The 24,408-nt window shown below is 34.7% G+C and overlaps 1 protein-coding gene across 1 annotated transcript in view; it reads left to right on the top strand.

Annotated features, from left to right (window-relative positions):
• LOC127699088 (elongation factor 1-alpha 2-like) overlaps positions 1–19,592 on the top strand; it is a 110,684-nt gene extending 91,092 nt beyond the window's left edge. The window contains exons 9-10 of the mRNA XM_052202825.1: positions 16,704–16,740; positions 19,567–19,592. Of these exons, the coding sequence (XP_052058785.1) occupies positions 16,704–16,740; positions 19,567–19,592 (63 nt within the window). The remainder of the gene's footprint in view (positions 1–16,703; positions 16,741–19,566) is intronic.
• The last annotated feature ends 4,816 nt before the right edge of the window (positions 19,593–24,408 follow it).

Raw genomic sequence — 24,408 nt, 5'->3', positions numbered from 1 at the left:
GTTTCAATTTCGACAGATGCCATTCGGTCTGGCCTGCGCACCAGCAACCTTCGAAAGATTGATGGAAAGGGTATTGGCGGGACTACAGTGGAGTATATGTCTAGTCTATCTGGACGATATAATTGTAGTTGGAAAGTCTTTTGAGGAGATGCTGAAGAATCTTCGATCGGTTTTTGATCGGCTGAAGGGGGCTGGCCTAAAGCTTAAGCCCAAAAAGTGCACACTATTTGCAAAGAAAGTTAACTTTCTTGGGCATATCGTTACCGCAGAAGGGGTAGCCACGGATCAAGAAAAGTTAAAGAGCATCAAAGATTGGCCCATTCCAATGTATGCGAGCGAACTAAGTTCATTCTTGGGTCTTTGTGGATATTACCGGAGGTACATAGAAAATTTTGCAAAAATCGCTAAATGTCTCCATCAACTAACCGAAAAAGGACGGAAGTTCTTATGGACAGAAGAATGTCAGGAAGCTTTCGAAGCCTTGAAAGGAAAGCTAACTAAAGCACCCATTCTCGCTCATCCAGACCTTTCTAGACCCTTTATTCTATATACTGAAGTGGAGCTGTGCTATCACAGGAAGTTGATGGAAAGAGAGAGTCATTGCTGTTGGAAGCAGAACCCTATCAAACACAGAACGGAAGTATTGTGTCACCAGAAAAGAACTTTTATCAGTGGTACACTTTGTCAAAAGTTTTCGTCATTTTCTGTATGGCCGAACATTCATCGTTCGAACCGACCACAGCTCATCTGCAATGGTTGTTAAACTTCAAAAACGCAGAAGGACAATTAGCAAGATGGCTTGAGGTGTTGAGTACGTATGACATGAAAATAAAACACAGACCAGGAAGTCAGCACCGAAACGCAGATGCGTTAAGTAGGATACCTTGTAGGCAGTGTGGATATAGCTCATATTGGAAGGCACAACAACTTGTACATACAGTGTCATCAAAGTCCGATGAATTTGAAAGATACATGAAAGACGACACAGAAATATCACTCAAACATCTTCAAGACAATGACAAAAATATATAAATTGTAAGACAGTGGGTACAAGATGGACACAAGCCTAACCTGAAAAATCTAGGAGAGTACAATTATGTTCTTAAAAGCTTATGGTCGCAGTTTGATGATCTGAAAATTCAGAATGGAGTACTTTGCAAATTACACAAAGACAGCAACAAGAGTAGAGTCATAGTACCCCTCACAGAAAGACGTCGAATACTTACGCAGTGTCATGATAACAAGACGTCAGGCCACCTTTGCATCAGGAAAACACTATCTAGAATCAAAGATAGGTTCTATTGGCCTGGTTTACGACAGGACGTAGTAGCGTATATAGCTGGTTGTGAAGTCTGTGCTAAAAGAATAGGTCCGAATAAACGACAAAGGGCTCCTATGCAGCTGCAGAAATCGGGTTACCCAATGGAAAGGATTGCAACATGGATATATTGGGAGAACTACCCGACACCGAGAGAGGACAAAAGTATATTCTAGTCATAAGCGATTATTACAGCAAATGAACTGAAAGCTTCCCAATGCCTAACATGCTTGCGTCTACTGTAGCCAATATATTAGTAACAGAGGTTATCACGCGTTTCGGCGTGCCTACTGTAGTTCACTCTGACCAAGGCGCGCAATTTGAGAGCGAATTATTTCAAGAAATGTGTCAGCTACTACAGATAGACAAGACTAGAACCACGCCCTATCATCCGCAGTGTGACGGAATGGTAGAGAGATTTAATGGCACATTGGCAAAAATGTTGACTGCTTATGTTGATGAACACCATTCCAATTGGGACTGCTTACTGCCCTACGTTATGATGGCATATAGATCAGCTCAACATGAGACCACAGGATGTACGCCTAATCGCATGATGTTAGGTCGCGAAGTTGCTACACCTGTGGACCTTATGTACGAGGTACCTGATTATTTAAAGAAAATTCCACAAAACAAATGGGCGTTGGAACTTCAAGAACGAATGGAAGAAGCTCACCACTTTGTTAGAAAACATGTATGACAGGAAATGTTGCGTCAGAAAAAGTATTATGACAAACAGTTAAACTGGAGCAAATTTAAGAAAGGCGACCAGGTATATGTATTCTTTCCAATTCGAAAAGCTGGTCATTCTCCTAAATTTACATCCTACTGGCGTGGTCCTTTTCGGGTACTGAAAGAATACTCGGATGTTAATTATCTCATTAATTGTGGTAGGCGTGGTCGATCACAGGTTATACACGTAGATAGAATGAGGTTGTGCAAGGGCCAACTTCTGAGAGGAGAAACAGAAATGTATGAAAACGAAAATCAAGATGATACTTTTGTGCTGGAAAGTGTGGTGCCCGAAATTTCCAATGATGAGCCTGATAATGCGGACAACATTGTTGTTCAAAGTGATTCAAGGGATGAGTCAGACTACACTGGGCGTCCACGCAGGGTTACCAAGCAGCCGGCATGGCTGCATGATTTTGTTAGATAATGTGGATCTCATTGTTGTATATATATTCTTATCATGTATATAAATACTAGTATATAAAAAGAAAGTTATAGGGACGCTTATAGAAGTGTTTAGAGGTCTTGATGGAAAGACAGTTTAATTTGTAATCAAAAGTGAGGGAATCACTACTAAAAATGTTATTTTGTTGTATATTTTAAAATGTATGTCCGTCGGATGGGGACGTCAAATCCGAGGTCCCGTGTTCAGGGAGTACCACGCTTTGTGCACGTTAAAGATCCCTCTCAACAAGCTCTTTGAGTGGTCCATAAGTGGCCGGTTGTTAGGCAAAATTATTTCATTCCGGTTTTGGCTTTGTGATGTTTTCAGTGGTTTTCAAAAGTATCATTTAGTTTGTTGGTTTTCATGGTTAAAAATGTATTGCTTAAAAATCTGTCGGCATGCATATTTGAAATCAAGACGTAAAACGACTTAAGGGTACTTAGGATAAAGTTGATATATTTAAGTTGATGCACATATAAAACGTTTCCTCCAATGTTAAGACAATAGTATATAATTGAGTGGGAATCTTGTCATGTCGGGTAGATCATACATCTACGAGTTGTTCTAGTGGTTAGTTACTGAAGAAGTAGCAGTTGTTTCATGATATTCATATTTGAGGTTTTTGAATGACATGGCTTGAGGCAATACCCGGATAGAGTTTGGGACTGAAAAATGTCCACTTGATGTAGATGTGCTCAATTGATGTCGATTAATGCGAGGACGCATTTCCTGGAGGCGTGGGTAATGTGATGAAAATAGTTAACCTGTTTTATTTTACAAGGGTTCAACTGATTATTACTTTGATCAAGTTAAAACATTGTTACACGAACTCGTTTAGTTTGAAAATTGAACGTTTGTCTACTTTCGGTTTTGTTTTGTTTATGCATTGCTATGGAAATTTATAATAGTTAGAATCAGAAACGGACAAGTTGTGATTAGAAAACCCGGAAATATTCCGATCGGTAGTTGTAAAATAAGGGCTGTCATTCAAACGTTTAAGCAATAAGGGTTGGGTATTCTATAAACACTCATAGGAATAAGATATTTGGTATCGTCCAATGTAAATGATATGGTCCAAAACCTAGTATAAAATCTGATGCGCTGTCAGAATAAGGGTTGCTTAATTAATAGTCAAGACGTCTAGAAGAAGCAAGAAAGTAATTATTTCATTTATAAAAGATTAAATAGATTCTGAATAAGAATCTATCTGCGTACCTGAATAAGGTTGCAGGAGGATATTATAAGTGAAACATACGCACCGGGTAATAGGTGCATATGCGACTGTGCGGTTATAGTGCACAAGTAAAGCATAAACCAGAGAGTGCACTGGTAAAGCAGTGCACAGGCGGAACAGACCAGAAAGTGCACGGGATAGCAGTGCATTGGATAGCAGTACATAGGTAGAATACAAGTTGTAATAGTGCACAGGTTAGCACTGGTTGTTGCTGGACACATAAGGACTGTGCAAAGACAACAACACGTCCCACACATTGCTAGTGGATGACAGAGGCTAAATTAATAAATTTAAGATAGATATATAAGAAACGGTGCATATTCCAATATCCAGCGGTAAACTCTGGTACGATTCCCATAAGTCACTACACCGAGTACTTGACACTCATACCACATCTTCTTATATCTACAAACTGATTTATGAGCTTATTCTAAATTTCAACCGATTTTCACCTCAGTGAAACAGCCTGAAATTATATCTTTTTCGCGGATCACATTTATGAATCACAACTTTATCAAGATTCTAACGTCAAAATGTCGAGGAAACAGAAAGTTTGGTTATGGGTCATAACGGTCCGTGTAACACTTATCAATTCAAAATTTCAAAAAGTTTTCAAATTTTAGATTTTTTGATTTTTGATCAAAGTTTTAAGGATGTTCGCTACTCTGTTTCAAAATAACAAGCTTTTTAAAAGACTGTTTTAAATTGATAGTATATAAATAAAGAAACAAAAAAGCAGAAAAAAATGAAGGGTCCAGTGCTATTTTTCGAGATATTAGCCATTGAAAATTTGGCGGGAAATAATTCTCTCTAGATTTTTCATACATTTAACATTGGCACCTTTTTTCTTTCAAAAACAATGAAAAAATAACAAGGATTTTATAAGATTTTCAAAGCTGACATTTTTAACTATATGTAATAAAATGATGGTAAGAAAAGTAGGGGTTAGTGGGCAAAATGTTTAATGGCACTACATGGATAAAACCAGAGGATTCCGAATATCTGGCAAAAATACAAAAACTAGAGGAGCGAACATCCTTAAAATATCAAAATTCCAATTTTTTTATTTTTTTTTTAATTTTGAAAATTTCACCAAATAATTAAAATTTTAAAATTATAAACTTCGCTTTAAAATTTAATAGTTTAAATATTTAAGCAAACTTTAAAAATACTAAACGGAACGTACAGTTTTGATCATTTTGCTTTTTGAAAGTTTGCTTTTTTTTTAATTTTTGATTAGAATATAGATAAGGGAGAAAGGACTAAAACGTGGATACCTGTTACAAGTGCGAAACGGAATAAGAATGTAAGGAAACGAAATGAAATTTACCAAAACAAATTAAAACGAAAACAATATTTTCTAAAACTAAATATAATATAAAACAAGAGGCTAACTTGTTTGAACTACAGCGTGAAAATGAGAAATATGTTTCTTTCAGTCGGAAAAATTAATAAGTAAGACCTGATTTTGACACACGATGATCGTCTTAATAAATGAACCATATGCAGAAATTACTTGTCAACTTTGTGATTACTGCTCTAAATGTTGTTATAAATAGTATATATCTGTATATTTGACTTGGATACCGCCACGAGGGGCTTCAATAATGGTACATTTTTCAGGTGCAGATCCAGGAATTTTGAAAAGGTGGGGCCCATAGTTACCCAACGTTTGGACTGATGCTTGATAAAAGTATATGCATTTATCATATATGTAGCTCCATTAGGGGTGGGCGGCCCCCTACCCCCTAAATCCGCATCTGTTTTTAAATAGCGAATAAAACGAAACGGGGTATTTGATTTTTTTATTAAGGGATAGTTCCGTATTTGTTATTTACGCATTTTTAAGTTATCGTACGACAACCAACTTTGAGCAAAGTACAAGTACGCAGCTACGTCCAGTCAGAATGGGGGTGTAAAGAGAGTGCAACGCTCTCTGCACATTAAGGACCCCTGTAACAACTCTTTGATTGCCTGTACTAAGTCAGAAATATGACAGTTGTTATCCATTCGTTTGATGTGATTGAGCTTTTGATTTTGCCATTTGCTTTGGGACTTTCCGTTTAGAATTTTCCTCTGAGTTCGGTATTTTTGTTATTTTACATTTTGCCAGTCAAAATTTCTGTCCCTATCCACAATACCCTAATTTTCCAGTGGCGATCTAAATTTTGCCGACTTTCATCCTGAACGGACTCTATTACAGGACCTACCTATTGTATTTATTGTTAATTTGTAATCATCCTGAACATGCATGAAATATTTGCAACTGGACGTTTAGCAACCAATAATCAATCATTTAAAATAGGCCATTTATATATAAATTATAAAGAATCCTAGGTTTCAACTCCCTCAGGCTAAGTTGAACTTAGATGGATTTTTTGCTATTTTTAATGTTTCTTTAGGCCATACACCTCTTCAATTGTGTCGGTTCTAATATATTCTTGGCTTTCAAATATTCAGCTTTGAGTGTTCCGGATGTAGGTAAATACAGAAAAGCGCTTCGGACGCATGCAGTCAAGTGTTGTTTTAATTTTTTATTGGATATTCCATTCAATTCAAATGTTATTGTCAATGGGAAATAGTACATGGGCAGATTAAGGTTTCTGTTATTGTAATTTTATGTTTTGCGGAGAGTTCTCTTTTAGTAGAATATTTTATGTTTATATTAAATTTTTCTGATTTTTCACTGCTATTCCCTAGTTTTCTTTCTGTTTTTTTTTTAAACTCAGGAGTTCACCACTGTAATATTTATCAATCATAAAATATCATTGACTGTAAAAAAACAAAGGTAGTATGAGATAGAATTGAAAAGATTATGAGTCCCCTGTACTCGGTTCTAAAGACTGTTTTAAAAAGCACCCACAGAATTCTTATATATCTTAATACTGCAAGGTGATTGTAAAATATTTTCAGTATAAGTACAGAAAATTAACATTAAATCGAAAAATGCCTTCTTTCGTACTCACGTTTTCTTAAAAAAAAAAAACAAAAAAAAACCGGCCTACTTTGTTAAAAAAAAAACCAGGACGTTTTCAATGTTGCTCTTGAAAAACCAGGACAATGTTAAACTCTGAATTTTAAGTTAATTTCAAGGAAAGAGTTTTTGCCTTAAATATGTATAGCAGTCAGAATAAGATGAACAGTCATGAATAAATCATTAATTTATACTTGCGAAATAGCAGTTAATCGATCTGATCGCATTCAATATCACTCGAAAATACAATATCTCAGCCCGTCACTTTACCTATCGCTTTACATGACATAATAAAATAAGACAACCAACGACCAAACTTATGCTAAATCAATAAAGGAAAAGTATATATGACAAAAATCAACCAAATTAATTTACCATTAAAAATGGTCACTTCAACTTACTAAAATGTTAATCGGTGATGTGACCTTATAAAACATTATATCATTTAAATTGCGGTTTTGTTTAACAATGTGTTTTCTTTTTCAAAATATATTAAATTGAACTGGGCAACAGGCTAGGTATATGCAAGCCTTTCCAAGAGAGAGAAAACATCACATACACAAACAAATATTTCATTATCATTACTATTGCATGGTGTTGCTCACGTAATTAAAACTGAGATCACGCATTTATCAAAATGCCCACAGCTCATATGGATATAATGTTATGTACAGCGGCAACTATTACATGGATATGCAGATTGAATTGTTTATGTGATATGTTTATGTGGTATGAATTCAAACTTTCAGAAGACTATCACGCTGAGTTTGATATAAATGGTCTACCTCTTAGCATTATCCTGGCTCCAAACTTCTAATAATTGGTCTAAATCTTATAGACAGCATGTATAGCGGGTAAGCAGTGTAAAGCAGATACTTAAAAAAATCCAATCCACAACATTCCACATTTGAGGCGACGTTCCTTACGACACCACTGATTCGGTATTTCAGCCACCGTAACAATACTTGGACTTGAAAACAATAATAATAGGCAATATATGATCGTCATGAAATCGATAAAAGAAGATGATCGTTCAAAATGTACGTTCAATGATTTTATCAGCCGATATGGATGCAGATAGTAAGAAGCCGAAAAGCAAGATAAAAAATCTGACTTCAAATTTGAGGGAATTCACGTTTATTTAACCATTTTGGTTGAATAAGTATTGCTTAACATATATATTTACATACTCAATCTTACCATATTATTCGACTTACTGCGAGTTGGTCAGTTTTCACTGTTCTCCTAAATTGATGGGCGCTTTATCAAGCAAGTGACGTTTGGGCAAAAGTGTAGGACAAACACAATTGTTAAATGGGAGTAGACTATCCAATCTAGAATACCATTTGTCTATTACGACCAATAAATTCGAAATTCTCTGTTATCTTTTGATTGATTGTGATAACCAAATAGTTCCAAATAAATTATCTGAAATGCTTAGCTTCTGTTAGAAATTTTTTATTGTAGGTAAAGTTTACCTGTTTGATTGAGTTTGAAATAGGTTCGGGAATTGTGTTTTTTTTTTTAAATAGCTACCTTGAAAATTTCAGGATACTGATATATCATATGATGTCCGATTTGTTTAAAGAAATAAAGCCTCTTCCTTAAATATTGTTTTTGTAATTGAAAATGATTCATCTCTTTTTGTTCTTTTTATTCCGACTTAAGAATGACCATAATCAAAGTGGTTCTTTCTTTTTTTTCTCCGCTCTTTAGATATATTTATTTGTTTTATTCAATTTTCTCCGCTTTGATGCCTTTCTGCCTCTTGTTTTATTTTTTACCTTGATTGGTAATTAATCATTTCGTTCGTTTCGTTTCGTTTGCGTTTGTTTTGTTTTGTTTTGTCCCCCTTACTATTTCGCAAGTATAATGGTTTAATTCATGACTGTCCATGATATTCTGAATACTATTCATATTTAAGACAAAAACTATGTCCTTGAATTCCACTTAAAATTCAGCGTTTTACATTGTCCTGGTTTTTCGAATGCAAATTTTAAAACGTCTTAGTTTTTTAACAAATGGGCCGGGTTTTTTTTAAAGAAAATGTGAAATTTCATTTCGTTCCTTCTATTCTTATTCCGTTTCGCACTTGTAACAGGTATCCACTTTTTAGTCCTTTCCCCCTTTCCTATATTTAAATCAAAAATCAAAAAATTCAAACTTTCAAAACGCGAAATGATCAAAACTGTACGTTCAGTTTAGTATTCTTAAAGTTTGCTTTGCTTAAATATCTTAACTATTAAATTTTAAAACGAAGTTTATAATTTTAAAATTTTAATTATTTGGTAAATTTTTAAAATTTAAAAAAAAATAAAAATATTTGGAATTTTTATATTTTAAAACTTTGATCATAAATCCAAAAAACTAAAATTTGAAAACTTTTTGAAATTTTGAATTGATAAGTGTAACACGGACCCATAATCCAAGGTCATAGAAAAAATACCCTAATTTTGTATAGAAAAAATGTCCTCAAATATAATGTCTTTGGTTGTTATGGTAAAAAACAGTCTATATAACAGTTTCTTTACTAGTATATAATAATATAAAGTCTGAGAGTCACGAAAAAGGAAAATAAAGTCTACAGCGGATGAATACCAAAATATAACTAGTTCAAAGTCCACAATGACCTGATGCTGTTTCATTGGTGTATACCCTATATCTCCTAACTTGAGAACATTGGTTTTTGGTTACAAAGACAGTCGTGGAGATTTAATCATATACAATACATATTAGGAAAGTTATGTCTAGAAAATACTATGTCAAAATAAAGCCTAATAAATAAAACGTAGCCTAATGATATCAACATGGATCAGAATCATAAATACAATATATTTAGTCATTTTCAAATTTAAAAACTTACTTAGATATGTATTCATTGATTAATAATTATTGCAATAAATTTCAGGATCTATTTTTGCTGGAGTGGCTGCTGTAGAATCGTTTTCCAGTTTATTTGGTACAGTGGTTATTGGTATAATATACGATTCCACAGTAACTATCTATAGAGGACTTACATTCTTAATATGGGCTGGAATTGGCGGTGTTGGCATCATTCTGTCATTGTAAGTATAAAACCACCTCCAAATTATTGCAGCCCTTTCGTGTTATACGCTTTTCATGTTATTTTTTTTAAACTAGATCATTTGTAATTTAGTAAAATAGGCTCTTTTCTATTGCCGATCATACAAAATATCCGTATTCTTATATTTACTTATAAATCAAATAAAATGCTAGATAAACCGACATGAGACAGCAACACAACAATAAACAATCACCAAAATAGATATACCCAGAAATTATTAAATGGCACTCACTTTGAACAACCGTCAAAATCATATAACGAGCTCTAGATTGTCCTGCACAAATTCATTCGTTTTTATGACGCCTTTACACTGAATCCGTTTGATGTGTAATGACTGATACTTAAGTCTGTGAGGACATGATATTTTATTTGTTGTAATTGGTTTTTGAACTGGCTTTCAGTAACTGCGAGAATTTTTATATCGGTGCGTTATTGTTTTTATGTTAGTTGTTGTGCTTCGTGACAATTTTTAAGACTTTTGCAACTGATTTTTAAACTTTGTTCTTATGTTTTATGTTACATCACTGTCTCACCATTGAGTGTTCACAAACATGTTTAACCCCGCAAAATTCTTTATATGCCTGCCCTACTCAGGAGCCTGTAATTCATTTGTTGTCGTTGGTTCATGATTGTTTTTCGTAAATTGTATTGTTATAAATTAGGCCGTAAATTTTCTCGTTTGAACTGTTTCACACTTTTTCTCTGAGGTTGTTGTTCCCTCAGAAACAGCCTGGATACGGGCCTGTGATTCTTGATGGTTATGGTTGTAATGTCCATGTCCTTTATTGTTTGATGTCGACAGTCGTTATGGGCTTTCTGATCGTATGGTCTCAATCTCACTTGATAAAGATTAAGCACTGACGAGGTTCCTTATGCTTGAGAAGACATAAACATGTGACGGGCTTCACTAACACGCTTTGTTTAAATTCCAACCTTGTTCCTCTTAATCTCGTTCAAAGAAATAAGTAAGTAAGTAAGTAAGTAAGTAAGTAGGTAGATTTTATCAAGAGTCGGCACATAAATCAACAATGAAACATGATCTTACACGAGTTACCCAAAGAGTGGTGGGAATTGGAACTGGTAGTTCAAACGTTTGACCCCGTTTACCCCAAATACTTGCACTTGATAAATTAAATATCAGTTAATACCTATATCTGACCTAATAACTTTATTGTCATATAATTAGATTATGTATTATCATCGTGTAGAACGTCAAATGATTCGTGTTGGCTAGATTTAAGAAATCACTCATGGCAGCCGTAAATTTGTTTTCATTTAACCATGGGTTGGGCATATATATTCGATCATTTTATACAAAATTACTGTATTTGTCCTAATTGAATCGAAATAATTCATGTCAGCCGTAGGTTTGTTTCCAATTAACCATTGGTTGGGCATTTATATTCGTATTTTATCCCTCGCTCGGGATAAAATAATCGAATATAAATGCCCAACCCTTGGTTAAATGAAAACAAATCCACGGTTGCCATGAATTATTTCTTAATTATATCATCGTGTAGAACGTCAAATGATTCATGTTGGCTAGATTCTGTATTATCATTGTGTAGAACGTCAAATGATTCGTGTTGGCTATGTACGACACGATGTGTCGTCGAAGCTCGTTATATATACAAGTGTAGAAGTTTCTTTTTAAAGAATTGTTTGTGACGAATCCCATATTTCACAGAAAGTACCGACCAATTATCAATCTCCGTCAATCGAATGTATATGGCCCTAGTGCTCTGTTTGCTCAAACACTTCTCAGTTTTATGGTCACTTATTCTGGTTTCAGGGTTTTCAAAAGGGGTGCAATTGCCGAAAATGTAAAATAAGCGCCGAGCGGAGGGAGTCGAAAAAGTGTTTGGACAATTTTATGCTTACATGCGAGGTGAGGCACAAAAGTCACACGAGGTGTTCCAATTGATAATTGTATGTGGCATGAGTTCAGGTGACTGAAATATAAATCTATTGAATTATAAATATTCACTAGTAATGTTCATATACATCTCAGTGTGCAATTTTTAAATCTTAGTGTGTATTTTAGAAATTTCAGTGTGTAATTTCAATTCTCATTGTGCGCTTTTCATTTTTTTTTAATCTCGGTGTGTATTTTTTTTTGAGATCTCAGTGCGTATATTTTTCGAAAAAATAGTTTTGACGAGAACGGCCTGCCATACGATTCCGTATATTTTATAGAAATAAATTAATATTATAGTATGCTTCCCAGTCAAAACATTTTGGTTTTGAAGTTACTTTTGCCTCGAAATGTAAAGTAAGGGTTGGCAGATTTCGTATCTCTCGGCCTTGCGGCATTTATTAGAAAAACAGTAACGTTGCCCATAAGTCTGTCTTAAACTCTGTTTTACATGGGGAAAAAAGCTAACTTTACATCAAAATATGAATAAAACTTTTCGTTTACATTATTAAAAAAGATGAATTGTGAGGTATTGCTGACTAATGATCAAGCATTTGTTATGCGGGATATATATATATATCAGTGGGTCGGATTTATCCAATCGAGATAGTTAAATTATCGAATTTTAAAGTCCTAGCCTCGCCGAGGACTTTAAAATTGATAATTTAACTATCGAGATTGGATAAATCCGATAATCCACGAGTAATTTATGTAAGAATCTGTTTCTCTAATTATTATCAAACGAATTTTCATTTTTGATAAACGAACATCCGCTTAGAGTGCCTTTCACATTCCACAAAGATGTCAATTTCATTAACACCAATCCTTTTAACACATTTTGATTCGTCCAGTGAGCAGATGAAGGTGGCCACAGACCACAATTAATTTCCCTATTATTTCTTTATAACGTTTTTTCACATTAAAAAAAAATTAACCTGCAAATTTGCAAAATTATTGGTATATGTAATGTACAGTACAAGTCTCACATTATATCTAACTTTTAGGAAAATTTCTTCTATGCAGGTCATTATTTAGCCAAAACATATCCATACTGGTATGGACAAGTCAAGAGACGTTCCGAAAACTATAAGTGTTACCTTTTGCAACTGGTCTAATCACTCATTCCAACTACCGAATAGTTAAAATAATGCATCCAAAAATTTATTTCAACTGTCTTCTTTCATTCCACCCTATAAAAACTAAGAAATGAATCAGGAAGGCAGAGAACAAAAATAAAGAAAAAAGACATTATATAAATAACAAGAAGCTATATTCGTGGACAAAAGCGGGGTCATTAATTGTGGTCTCGGGTCAGGTTATGACTCATCAACTCATCCAAAACATCTTCTGAGATTATCGACAACCACACGTTGATAAGTTTGTTTTATACAAAACACCCCTGGTATGTCAGTTTTGACCTGATTAAGAGTCATGACTTTCTTTGGTTACAGTTACTCCAATCTAGACAGAAACATGACCTAAAAATAAGTTGAACTTTTATTTTGCTCACCTATTTCTAGACATGTAGAATAAACCGTTAGGTACACTTGAAACAAAAAGTTTCAATAGCAAACATAAAAACTAGAGCATCAAATGCTGTCATATACTTCGTCGATGTAAAGGAAGAACAAACATTTGAAACAGGGTCATTCTAGAATAAATCTTGGAAAATTATTCAATATTGTAAAATATATTGCCATATAAGCGGGAGGTTTGGCTTGCCATAAAACCAGGTTCAATCCACCATTTTTTCTTAAAATGTCTTATACCAAGTCAGGAATCTGGCAGTTGTTATCAAATAGTCTGTTTCTATGTATGTTGGCGTTTGTTTTTATTGCAGTTCAGTGTTTCTGTTGTTCCGTTGTTTTCCTCTGATTGTTGATTCCCTCGGTTTTAGTTTCTAACCCGGATTTGTTTTCTCTTAATTGATTTATGACTTTTGAACAGCGGTAATCTACTCTTGCCTTTATATTGACTGAAGAATTATGCAATCATTAAAACATATTTGCCAGTATGCAGGACTAATATACATGTACATGAACCACAGGCACTTGTCTCTAAAAAAAATTACCTATATAACATTAGAGTATATAGGTAAAAAAAAAATTAGAGCGAATTGCTTATGACATGAACTGCGTAGCTGAAGCAATGTAAACAAATCACTCTTAAACTAATTTTTCCGGGCAAAATATATACAGAGGTATTATCATTAGTCAAACAGCCGAACACAGTCGGAATCGCGTTTACTTAAAACTGTAAACCAGGTGTATACTAGCATTTGACTAGCAGGTCGAACAACGGATGTTCTTAAACCCTGCTGACTGCCATTGGTGATTGCCAAATAAACGGATCACCAGATGTAACAAAATGGATCTTAACTATTAATTTAATACCAAACAGAAAACAATAAACTTGCGGAAAAGATGGTATACCGCAAACAAAAGGTGCTAAAATTAGTACACCATATCCGGATTTCGACAATTAATGTCTCTTCAGTGATATTAGGAATCGAAACGGTATATATATATATATATATATATATATATAGATTTTATCCATCGGATCACCAGTGATGGTGATACAAGGCTGAAAACACATTCTGTATACATAATGCAAGGCTGAAAACACATTCTGTATACATAATGCAAGGCTGAAAACACATTCTGTATACATAATGCAGTTATGTATACAGAATGTGTTTTCAGCCTTGTATCACCATTACTGGTGATCCGATGGATACAATCTGTCGTAGAGTTGTCACTAGTTCAGACGTACTTATAATATAATTATTTTTGTGACTGCATCCTACATTAATTTGAAAGATCCTCTACGATAGATAATTCAGCTGATCTGTAATATTCCATCTTCATGCCTTACATATCATGTACTGTGTTACGACGCTAGATAAAAACTGACGACGAAAGGTAACACCCGGCCACCGAAAGCTTGATTTTGTCGAGCCTGGGTGGTCGAGTGGTCTAGCGCGTCGAGCATAGTGCAAGGCGATTTGGTGCCACGATATCTCAGTAGCATGAGATCGAATCCCGGCCAGGGAAGAACAAAAAATTTGCTTCCGCAAATTTACAGATCTAACATTGTTTGGCTGTTATTTAGACGAATTATATATATATATATATATATACATATATACAAGTCTAAATTGAAAACAACGTTCAAACCTATGATTGCGTTGGATAAAAACGGCAATTATTATACGTGTGCATGCAAAACAAATTTCTAGGTAGAGGGGTCTAAATACAGCACAAACAACATTTTCCAAAAGACCAAAATGAGTGAAAAAGTATATTTTAACAAAACGCATTTGACTAGCAGGTTGAACAACTGATGTTCTTAAACCCTGCTGACTGCCATTGGCGATTGCCAAATAAACGGATCACAAGATGTAACAAAATAGATCTTATTATTAATTTATTACCAAACAGAAAACAATAAACTTGCGGAAAAGATGGTATACCGCAAAAATGAGGTGCAAAATTTTTTACACCATATCCGGATTTCGACAATTAATGTCTCTTCAGTGATGTTAGGAATCGAAACGGTATTTGGAAGGCCATATAAATTACCTCAATTTAGGATAGACTCTTAAATTTTGAAAGAGTCAAAATAGGATGAACGTATCATATAAACCCGAAGGCAAATATAATACAAGCCCAAACGAAAAAATATAAACAAGTCTAAACAACGTTCAAACCTATGATTGCGTTGGATAAAAACCGCAATTTATATATATATATATATATATATATATATATATATATATATATATATAAGTCTAAATTGAAAACAACGTTCAAACCTATGATTGCGTTGGATAAAAACCGCAATTTTTATACGTGTGCATGCAAAACAAATTTCTTGGTAGAGGGGTCTAAATACAGCACAAACAACATTTTCCAAAAGACCAAAAAAGTGAAAAAGTATATTTTAACAAAACGCATTTACCAAGCAGGTCAAACAACGGATGTTCTTAAACACTGCTGACTGTCATGGCGATTGCCAAATAAACGGATCACCAGATGTAACAAAATGGATCTTAATTATTAATTTAATACCAAACAGAAACAAATTAACTTGCGGATAATCCTTTCGTTTATATAGGTACGGGCAGTGCAAGTATTTAGAGAAGTATGGATGAAGCAATGCCAGGTGACAATGTTGGGATACAGATAGAGAATTATACACTTAAAGATATCAGAAAAGGTGATGTATGTGGGGATACCTGTGCCGATCCTCCACAGTCTGTCACACAGTTTACTGCTCAGGTACATTCCCTTAACTTTATCGGTTATGTTGGAACTTCCTCACGCCATAATACTTGACAAGTCATAAAAACCCTTAAACACCCTTTATAAGGTTATGTGTTAGAATATTAACAGCTAACTGTACATATAATTAAAAACAAACAACAGACATCAGCTAAAACCATATGCTTTATGTTGAAAGACAATCATTACAGATTTTTACGAACGTCACTGCATAGGTCATAGAAATATTACTCTTTAGTTGGACTCCGTTATTTATTTGGTAATCTCCAATATGATTCTTTACATGCCGTCCGCCAAATAGTTTTGTGCTCATGCCCTTCTATAGATTACCTCCCTCAAATAAGTTACTTATATGGGAATATATGACTGAGGTAATCATCTACATGTCGTCAACGTTTGGTTAACATGTAAATTATTCATTTGCCCTTCTTCTTTATCAAAGTAACAAGCAAGCATACTTACTCACACAAATTAACATAACAGGTAATATAAAAAAATTAAATTTCTTCTAGTCCTCCAAATTTAAATATTTCAGGAAATGAGCTAAGGAAATTATCTACCAAGTAAATTGTTGTCCTTTTCTCGGGAGACTTGAAGGACAACTTGATTATCATTTATCCATAGATTTTTGTAAAAGACAGTTAACTGTGATAAATCAAGATGAATTATACATAAGTTATGTTAACTTTTGACAAGCCATATTTATATTTTCAGATCATGATTTTAAATCATCCGGGTACAATAAAGAAGGGTAACACCCCTATTGTGCATCGTCATACGTCAATGGTTGCCTTCAAATTCCTAGAAATAAAGGAAAGATGTGACAGACGAACAGGCCAATGCGCTGAAGAAAATCCTTTATTCCTTCGTCCAGGTGAACTGGGTGTTGTTGATTTAAAACCTATTCGTCCAATATGCGTTGAATGCTTTTTTGATTACCCTTCACTTGGAGGAATTATAATCCGTGACATGAAGCAGCCGATTGCTGTAGGTGTTATAATATTCATTCCAGGGAGACTTCCCCCTCCTTTTGAATTTCAAAGAAACTATGGAGTGATAACGCGAATGACAGCAATAACAGGTCTAAGTTTTGGGTTAATGTCCAGACCGACCACTACTGGATTTGGTGCCATAACATCCTTTTCACATTATGGCGGTGATACACGACCAAACACAAAAGGTGTAATGATATCCGAACCATTTCCGTATTGTACAGAAGAAGTAAAGGACGATGACGGAAGTGTATCATTGACTTCTGGGGATGCTTTACCTGAATTTCCTCGGTCTTTCAGGACAAAATCTGGTAGATTTGAAACAGAGTTTTAAGACGAATACTTTAAATTGTTATATGTGTATCTTCAATCAGAAATATATAAGCTAGATTTGTATTCATATAATGATTGCATTTTTTATGAATTGGTCAAAATAAATTCAAAATAGTAAGGTTTTTTTTTGGCTGAAATGAAAAAAAGCTTTTTCAGATTGAACGTTATCCGCACCCCAATATCTTGTAGGTATATTGATACCGTTGTTAATGTTAAGTTTATTTTTTTCGAATAATAATTTAATTGCGCTTTGTTCTTAAAAAATATGATAATTTCAAGGTAGATTACAACAAGTCTCCAGAACCTGTTAGTCATATTCGCTTTTTTCATTAAAAATACTATATGTCCGCCATTACTGAATATCAAGGGATTTCTTGTAAAATTTGACAAAAGATAGTAAATGTGACAATTTTCTCAAATGAAAATAAAACTTTATACATTTCGTGCGTCCGAAGCACTTTTCGGGATTTACCTTCATCAGAAACGCAATGCCCGACCATTTAAAAGGTAGGGATGTATAAAATACGTAGAAATGTTTGGAGCTATATGACCAAAAGACCTATAAAGAATCGCAAAATTCATATAACTTATAGATTAAATTTGCCGGAGAGAGTTGGAGTTGGAGTTTCTTAGCAAAGTTCCAAATATTATTAATATATATTCAAGAGTTATTGAACATGGCATATGATGTGTTTTTGTCTAGAATTCGCACAGATTTAAAATAACTCATCATAGATACCCCCCATAAAAAAATTCCTTCACTTTTCAAAAAAAAAATAAAGGGATTATCAAATGGTTGTAAACGGTTTTTATGTAGGCTCATTGTGTAACTGTTTTTTTTATTCTATATATTTATCGGAACATATGACATTGAATTAAGAAGTGTATTAATAATAGATATTATCAAAATTTTATATTTTCAATAATCTGGTTTAATTCAATCAAATATTTGTGTGGGTGTGTGGGTGTTGCAGCCTTTAGCTCATTGCCATATTTGGCATGGCCATAGATGGCGCTCTCAGGTGGAATCTGAATTTTGGAATTCCTGTATCGGGCACTTGTTAATTTGCTGTCGACAACAAAGCAGGTGCTGCAGAAATTAGTTGAATTATTTAAACGAAAAGATGCCAAACAAAATAAATGCCAGGGGATCGCAATCAAGGGCCATTGGAAAGAAGAGGAGGACGACCAGCAGGAAAGAAGGATAGGGAGTGCGGAACGAAGAAATCACTCAAAAGAAGGACGGAGTTGGACGGAAAAGAATGGTCAGGAAAACACAGGAGGTGAGACACGTGGAGACACAAGGACCAGAAGAAAATGCTGAAATATCATCAGGTAATGAGTCGGAGGAGGATGCACGGGCATTCCCCTCTTTTAGGCACGACCCGTCACACAAGTCTAGCATTCATGACACAGTAGGGGAACACGTGCCTTTTAAAATTAAGGAAAAGATTTTGGAGGGAAAGTGTATAGAGTTTCATTATCTTTCGAGAACGCAAAAAGAAATGTAGGAGGTTGACGAGGGCGATTTGAAATTAAAAAGGGGGAACATTTGCATTGAAAAAAGATCTTCGGGTGTTTATTTGTCCATAAATGAATGGACTTCAGCATTCATGGTTTTTATGAGTGTCTTCATTGAGAAATACAGGACACGGGCACAGGAATTGTTAAAATATATGCGCGATATAAGATTAGCGGCAACGAGGTCAGAAAACTGGGCCACCTATGACGAGCAATTTAGGCTAAAAATAGAAAAGAATCCAACTTTAACTTGGGGAAACATACACGGTGAATATTGGCTATTACACATCACATCTCCCACAGTACAAAACAATGTGTCAGTGCAATCACAGGGTTATAGAACAAATACACAAAATCTTGGTCATTATAACTCAAATGCAGCTACACTTTCAAACACTAACACGAGAACACATCAACAATCACAGGTAACTAGTGGAAGTGTAAATATGTCATGTAAATACTACAATAATGGTAATGACTGTCCCTACTTCCCTCGTTGTAGGTTTAAACATGTATGTGAAATATGCAGTGGTAAACACAGAAAGGCCCAATGTAATAACCGGGCCCAAGGAAGAAGTAACAAAAAGTATTAATTTTTATTCATTATGAAATACTCCTGTTAAAGTATCGGTCTTGGAAAATTATTTAGAATTTTACCCACATAACAATGTAGCACATGAAATTATATCTGGTTTCAAATATGGTTTTTCATTAAAATATTTTGGCTCTAGGGAACCAAGGGAGAGTTCCAATTTAAAAAGTGCATTACAGCTACCAAACATTATTAAAGAAAAATTAATGAAGGAAGTTAAACTTGGTCGCATTGCTGGTCCTTTCAGATACCCGCCTTTTCCCATATTTCAGGTATCACCAATGGGACTAGTGCCAAAAAAGGATGGGGATTTTAGACTTATTCAACATTTATCCTATCCTGAGAATAATTCAATAAATGATTTTATTGATAAAGATCATTGTTCAGTGCAGTACAGTTCAGTGGACGAAGCAGCATGTTTGATTAATAGACACAAAACATTTGCCCGTTTAAGTCAGTGTGATGTAAAAGCGGCAGGATTTTGACTTGTTAGGGATAAAATTTCAGGGTGAATATTATCTTAATAAAATGATGTCAATGGGGGCCTCAATAAGTGGGCCCAAGGCATATGGACAAAACATTGGGTTGAAACTGGAATCATCAGAGATATGACATCGTTAGAGTTGTTTACAGTTCTAGCAGCACTTATGTCCTGGGAATCATATTTTGATAACAAATAAGTTATTTTTCACGTTGATAATCAGGCGGTTGTTCAAATCATTAATATGAAAACTAGCAAATCAAGTAGAGTTATGACTTTAGTATTACAGTGTTTTCCATTCGGCATTTAAGCCGGGAGTGCCGACCACCTTCTTTTGAAAGCCGACCACCTTTCCATTTTAGGAGGTGGTCAGCTTTTTTTTTCAAAATCCAGATTTTTTTCGGTTCCGCACCATAATTTGAATACTAATCGCGCCTCGCTGATTTGTTTTAATTGACAAAAATGGCGGATCGTCAAATTTCAATGTTTTCTATTATTATTCGGGGGAAGAAAAAGGCAGATGACGATGGTGATAAGGAAAACTTTAGGCAAAATAAGTCAACTAAAACGGATAGTTGTATTGAAATTGTTAAAATTGAAAAAAAAAAGTATCAAAACAACGGAAAAGGTACGCGAGCGATCGCGAAGGTAAACAGTTTGGGAACAATCCCCTAATGAGGGATATTCCTTAAATGAGTGACAAGAGGTCGTCTTATTGTTGAAGAAAAGAAAAAACAAAAACTAAAATTTTTTAACTGAAAAGGGGGAAAACTCGTTATAAAATCGAATCAAATAGTTTATGATAGTATAACTATAAGCAACAAACATGAGACATTGTACAGTTATGTAATATTTGGAACAACTTTTCTAAAAGAGGGTACGTTTTTTTTTAATGATAAAGTAGATATAAGTCCAAGATTATTACAAAATTCTTAGACATGTATTGACCATATAATACCAAATAGATGTATAGTTCTTTGGAAAAAGTTTCTGTAAATGAAATAAATATGTGCTCATTTGTATCTCTTGAAAAGTATCCTTCATAAAAGGGATAGTCATTGCATTGAGAGGTTGTTCCCAAGCTGAGAAATATGAACAAGACTTTAAATGGCTAATCGTCACAGAAGAAGGATGTTACTGTTCTGTGTACTAAAAATACAGCACTAAAGCAAGGAATAGGTCAGAATCTTGGCAGGAGGAGGGTGTCCTGCAAAAGCCATCTGCTATTCAATTCCATTAAATGTGAATACAATACTAACCATTCTTATTGTGACAACACCCACAGTAAAAAAACCGGTTGGAAAAGTATAAAAAAAATAAATCGACCGGTTGCAAGTGATTTTTTCAAAAGACCCACCTTACCTTAGTGAAAAATGGAGAACACTGAGTAGGACAAATGGTTTTAATGAACTTAAAAAACAATACGTCAGTTAAGGCAATTTATATCCCTTCAAAACAAAACCAAATTGCTGATTGTCTTTCTCGTTCTCAGTGGGGGAAGTTCAGAAGCCTAGCTCCAGAAGCAGACCAGTGGCCAACCAAAATTCCAACACAGATCTGGAACATTTAAGTCAGGTGGCGGATTATATTGTCAATCAAGGTGTGTCCAAAAATACACAAAAATCATACAATTTGGCTCTGTCAAAACTTTGTAATTTTAGATCATCTTACACATTGAAACAGCATTGGCCAGTGCCAGTCAACGATTTGCTAAATTTTATAGCTTTTTTGTCAGTACAAGGTCTTTCTGGGGGTACTTTATCATCTTATATATCAGGAGTTTCATACCATCATAAAATACAAGGCATACAGGAAACTACAAAATTCTTTATAATTGGCAAGGCATTAGAAGGAATAAAAAGAATTCAAGGAGGGAAACGTAATGACATTAGAGCACCAATTACAGTGCAATTGTTAGCAGATATGATAGGTTGTTAAGATAAAGTATGTAAGAATAAATATGAAGCTGCTTTATTTTCAGCAGTTTTTTCAGTTGCCTTCTTTGGTTTGCTAAGGGTAGGGGAAATCACTACTTCAAAAACTAAGTCTGTTATAAATGGCTCCAACTTAACAATTTCTGATATTTTAGTTAAGAAAAAAGTCCTGGAGCTAAGAGTAAGGTGGTCAAAAACTGACCAAAAGGGAAAGTCCGTTACTTTATTGATACCTGAGAACAGAAAAAACTACTGTCCGATACGACTCATTAACGAATACTTAAAGGCACGACCTACCTGTAACAATAAAGATTTGTTTATTCATTATAATGGTATGCCTTTAACTAGATACCAATTCAGCAGTATACTGGAAAAGGCTTTACATTTTCTTCATATTAGTAAAGGTCATTTTAGGTCACATAGTTTTAGAATTGGGGGAGCCATGGAACTAGCCAGGCAGGGGGTCTCAGAGGAGGTAATTATAAAATTAGGTAGATGGAAATCGCATGCTTATTCTCGCTATATTAGGTTGCAATTTTTCTAGTTTCAAAAGGCTAACAAGCTACAAGTTTTCACAGGTCCCAAGATTTTATGGATTGTTGGGAGTTCCCTTGTTCATTGGGCCAATATAGAGGCGAAGAAATATGGGAGGACCAACCTGGGACTGGAGTCCAAAGGTGTTACAACATACTGGATTGGGCAACCTGGTTTACAGATTAAAAATTTGGACTCCCTGCTGGATGCAAAAAGAAAATTTTTACCTTCTCCCAATTTTATTATTATTCACTGTGGAGCTAATGATTTGACAGATTTAGAATTGACAGGTAAGGGTTTAATTGAAAAATGTTCTATCCTACGTTACCAGGCTTTATTTAAAAATGTTATTATAACATGGTCTTCAATGTTACAGCGCAGATACTGGCATTTTGCACCCTTGAATGCGGGCGCAATAATCGAACAGAAGAGAAAAAGAGTGAACTCAGTGGTCAAAAACTTTGTAATAGAAAATGGGGGTAAAGCTATTTTACATGAGAATATTAGGGCAAGTGAAGTGTCTTTATACAGAACAGATGGAACTCATTTATCACAATCTGGAAATCAGGTTTTCTTAAATAATATACAAGGGGGGTTGAGTCTTTCCTACGCACAACAATTTCAACTTTTCCAATGCTTCAATAATGAAAATTTTGTGGAGGTGAGAACCCAAGTCAGATTTGGTAGCTGACTTGGGCTCTCATGTGGCGGTCCAGGGAGACTGGTAGTGATTGGGGGATTATTTCACTCGGCCCTTGCTCTGGGCCTGACAAGTTCTACAATTTGCAGGTTTGGAAAATGTGGTTAGTGGTAACGGTGGGGTCTACAGATGGGTAACTCTGGGACCTCCTCCACTTCGTCTTATAGAAGGGAGGCCTACACCTGCCAACAGGTGGAGCACTAATAACTGGATCATTGGTAATACAAGTGTTTTCCCCGGTCACTCCCCATGGTAGGTGGTGGTGTAACCGTGTTTAACTACCAGGGGTTTTATGACACTATGTCAACATAGGTCAGCTGATAGCCATTGTGTATAGGTAATCGGTAGTCACCCTGGCGCCTCAACAAAATATTATAGAATACTCTGTAGCCAAAGTAATGCCACAAAGTAAAAATGTATATTCTAGTCATGAAAATGTAAATACAAGTTGGTGTAATAAAATGTATGTGTAATTAGAATGATTGTTTTTGTATAAGTTGTAAAAGTTATAAATGAAAAACAGAGGATGGAACCTCTACACAAATGAGTATAATATACAGAAAGTCTGTAGTATTTTAATTTTGGTATTTGTGAATTACAATTAACAACAGACAAAGAGAGACAACTCTAGAACAATTTTAATCACTTTGTGATTAAAGATTGAAATAAACAATTAATTTCCCCATGATAGCCTTTTTTGAGATACAGACTTTAGAAAGTTGATTTTTTTAACGAAATCTTGCTAGAATTAAAGAAAAGTTATTAGGACAGAATGTTTTGGTCCAAAAAATATAGGTTCGCGTTGCTTTTCTTAGCGTGATTTGTACTCATCTCCCATGCCTACCAATTTTGCACTTAAAAATACGTGTCTCATCCTAGCGTTTAAAAGACATCTCAGTTCCGTTAGGGCTAAGGAAAATAATTTATTTGGCCTTTGGTATAATGCAGAATGCACGAAGTCTCTAGTAACAAAAAATAACGGGCGCACATATCAACCAATCAGGATTAGCTATACTCTTAATTCTGAATACCATGTTATGCTCATAAAATGGCTGCGCCCATAAAATCTAATGGTGTATTGTAACCTATAGGAAGGTCTTCAACATAGTTTAGAAAGTACGTCAACAACTCTTGATCGTTGTTCTTTATCTCGTTGTTATTCGTTCAGTATTAATATAGAGTCTTCTTCTATGAGTATTGCAATTAATTGGTTTCATAGTTTCCTGGTAATTTATACATCCTATCCCGAGGATTTATTTTGATTAATAGTGTTTAGATAATGGCTTGACTTGAACATATTCTCTTGACACCATACAATGATTAATAAGCAAT

Source organism: Mytilus californianus, unplaced genomic scaffold (assembly GCF_021869535.1).
Source record: "Mytilus californianus isolate M0D057914Y unplaced genomic scaffold, xbMytCali1.0.p SCAF_4, whole genome shotgun sequence".
Taxonomy (NCBI): domain Eukaryota; kingdom Metazoa; phylum Mollusca; class Bivalvia; order Mytilida; family Mytilidae; genus Mytilus; species Mytilus californianus.
Note: the sequence above shows the minus strand (reverse complement) of the source record. Positions and strands in the feature narration are given on the sequence as shown.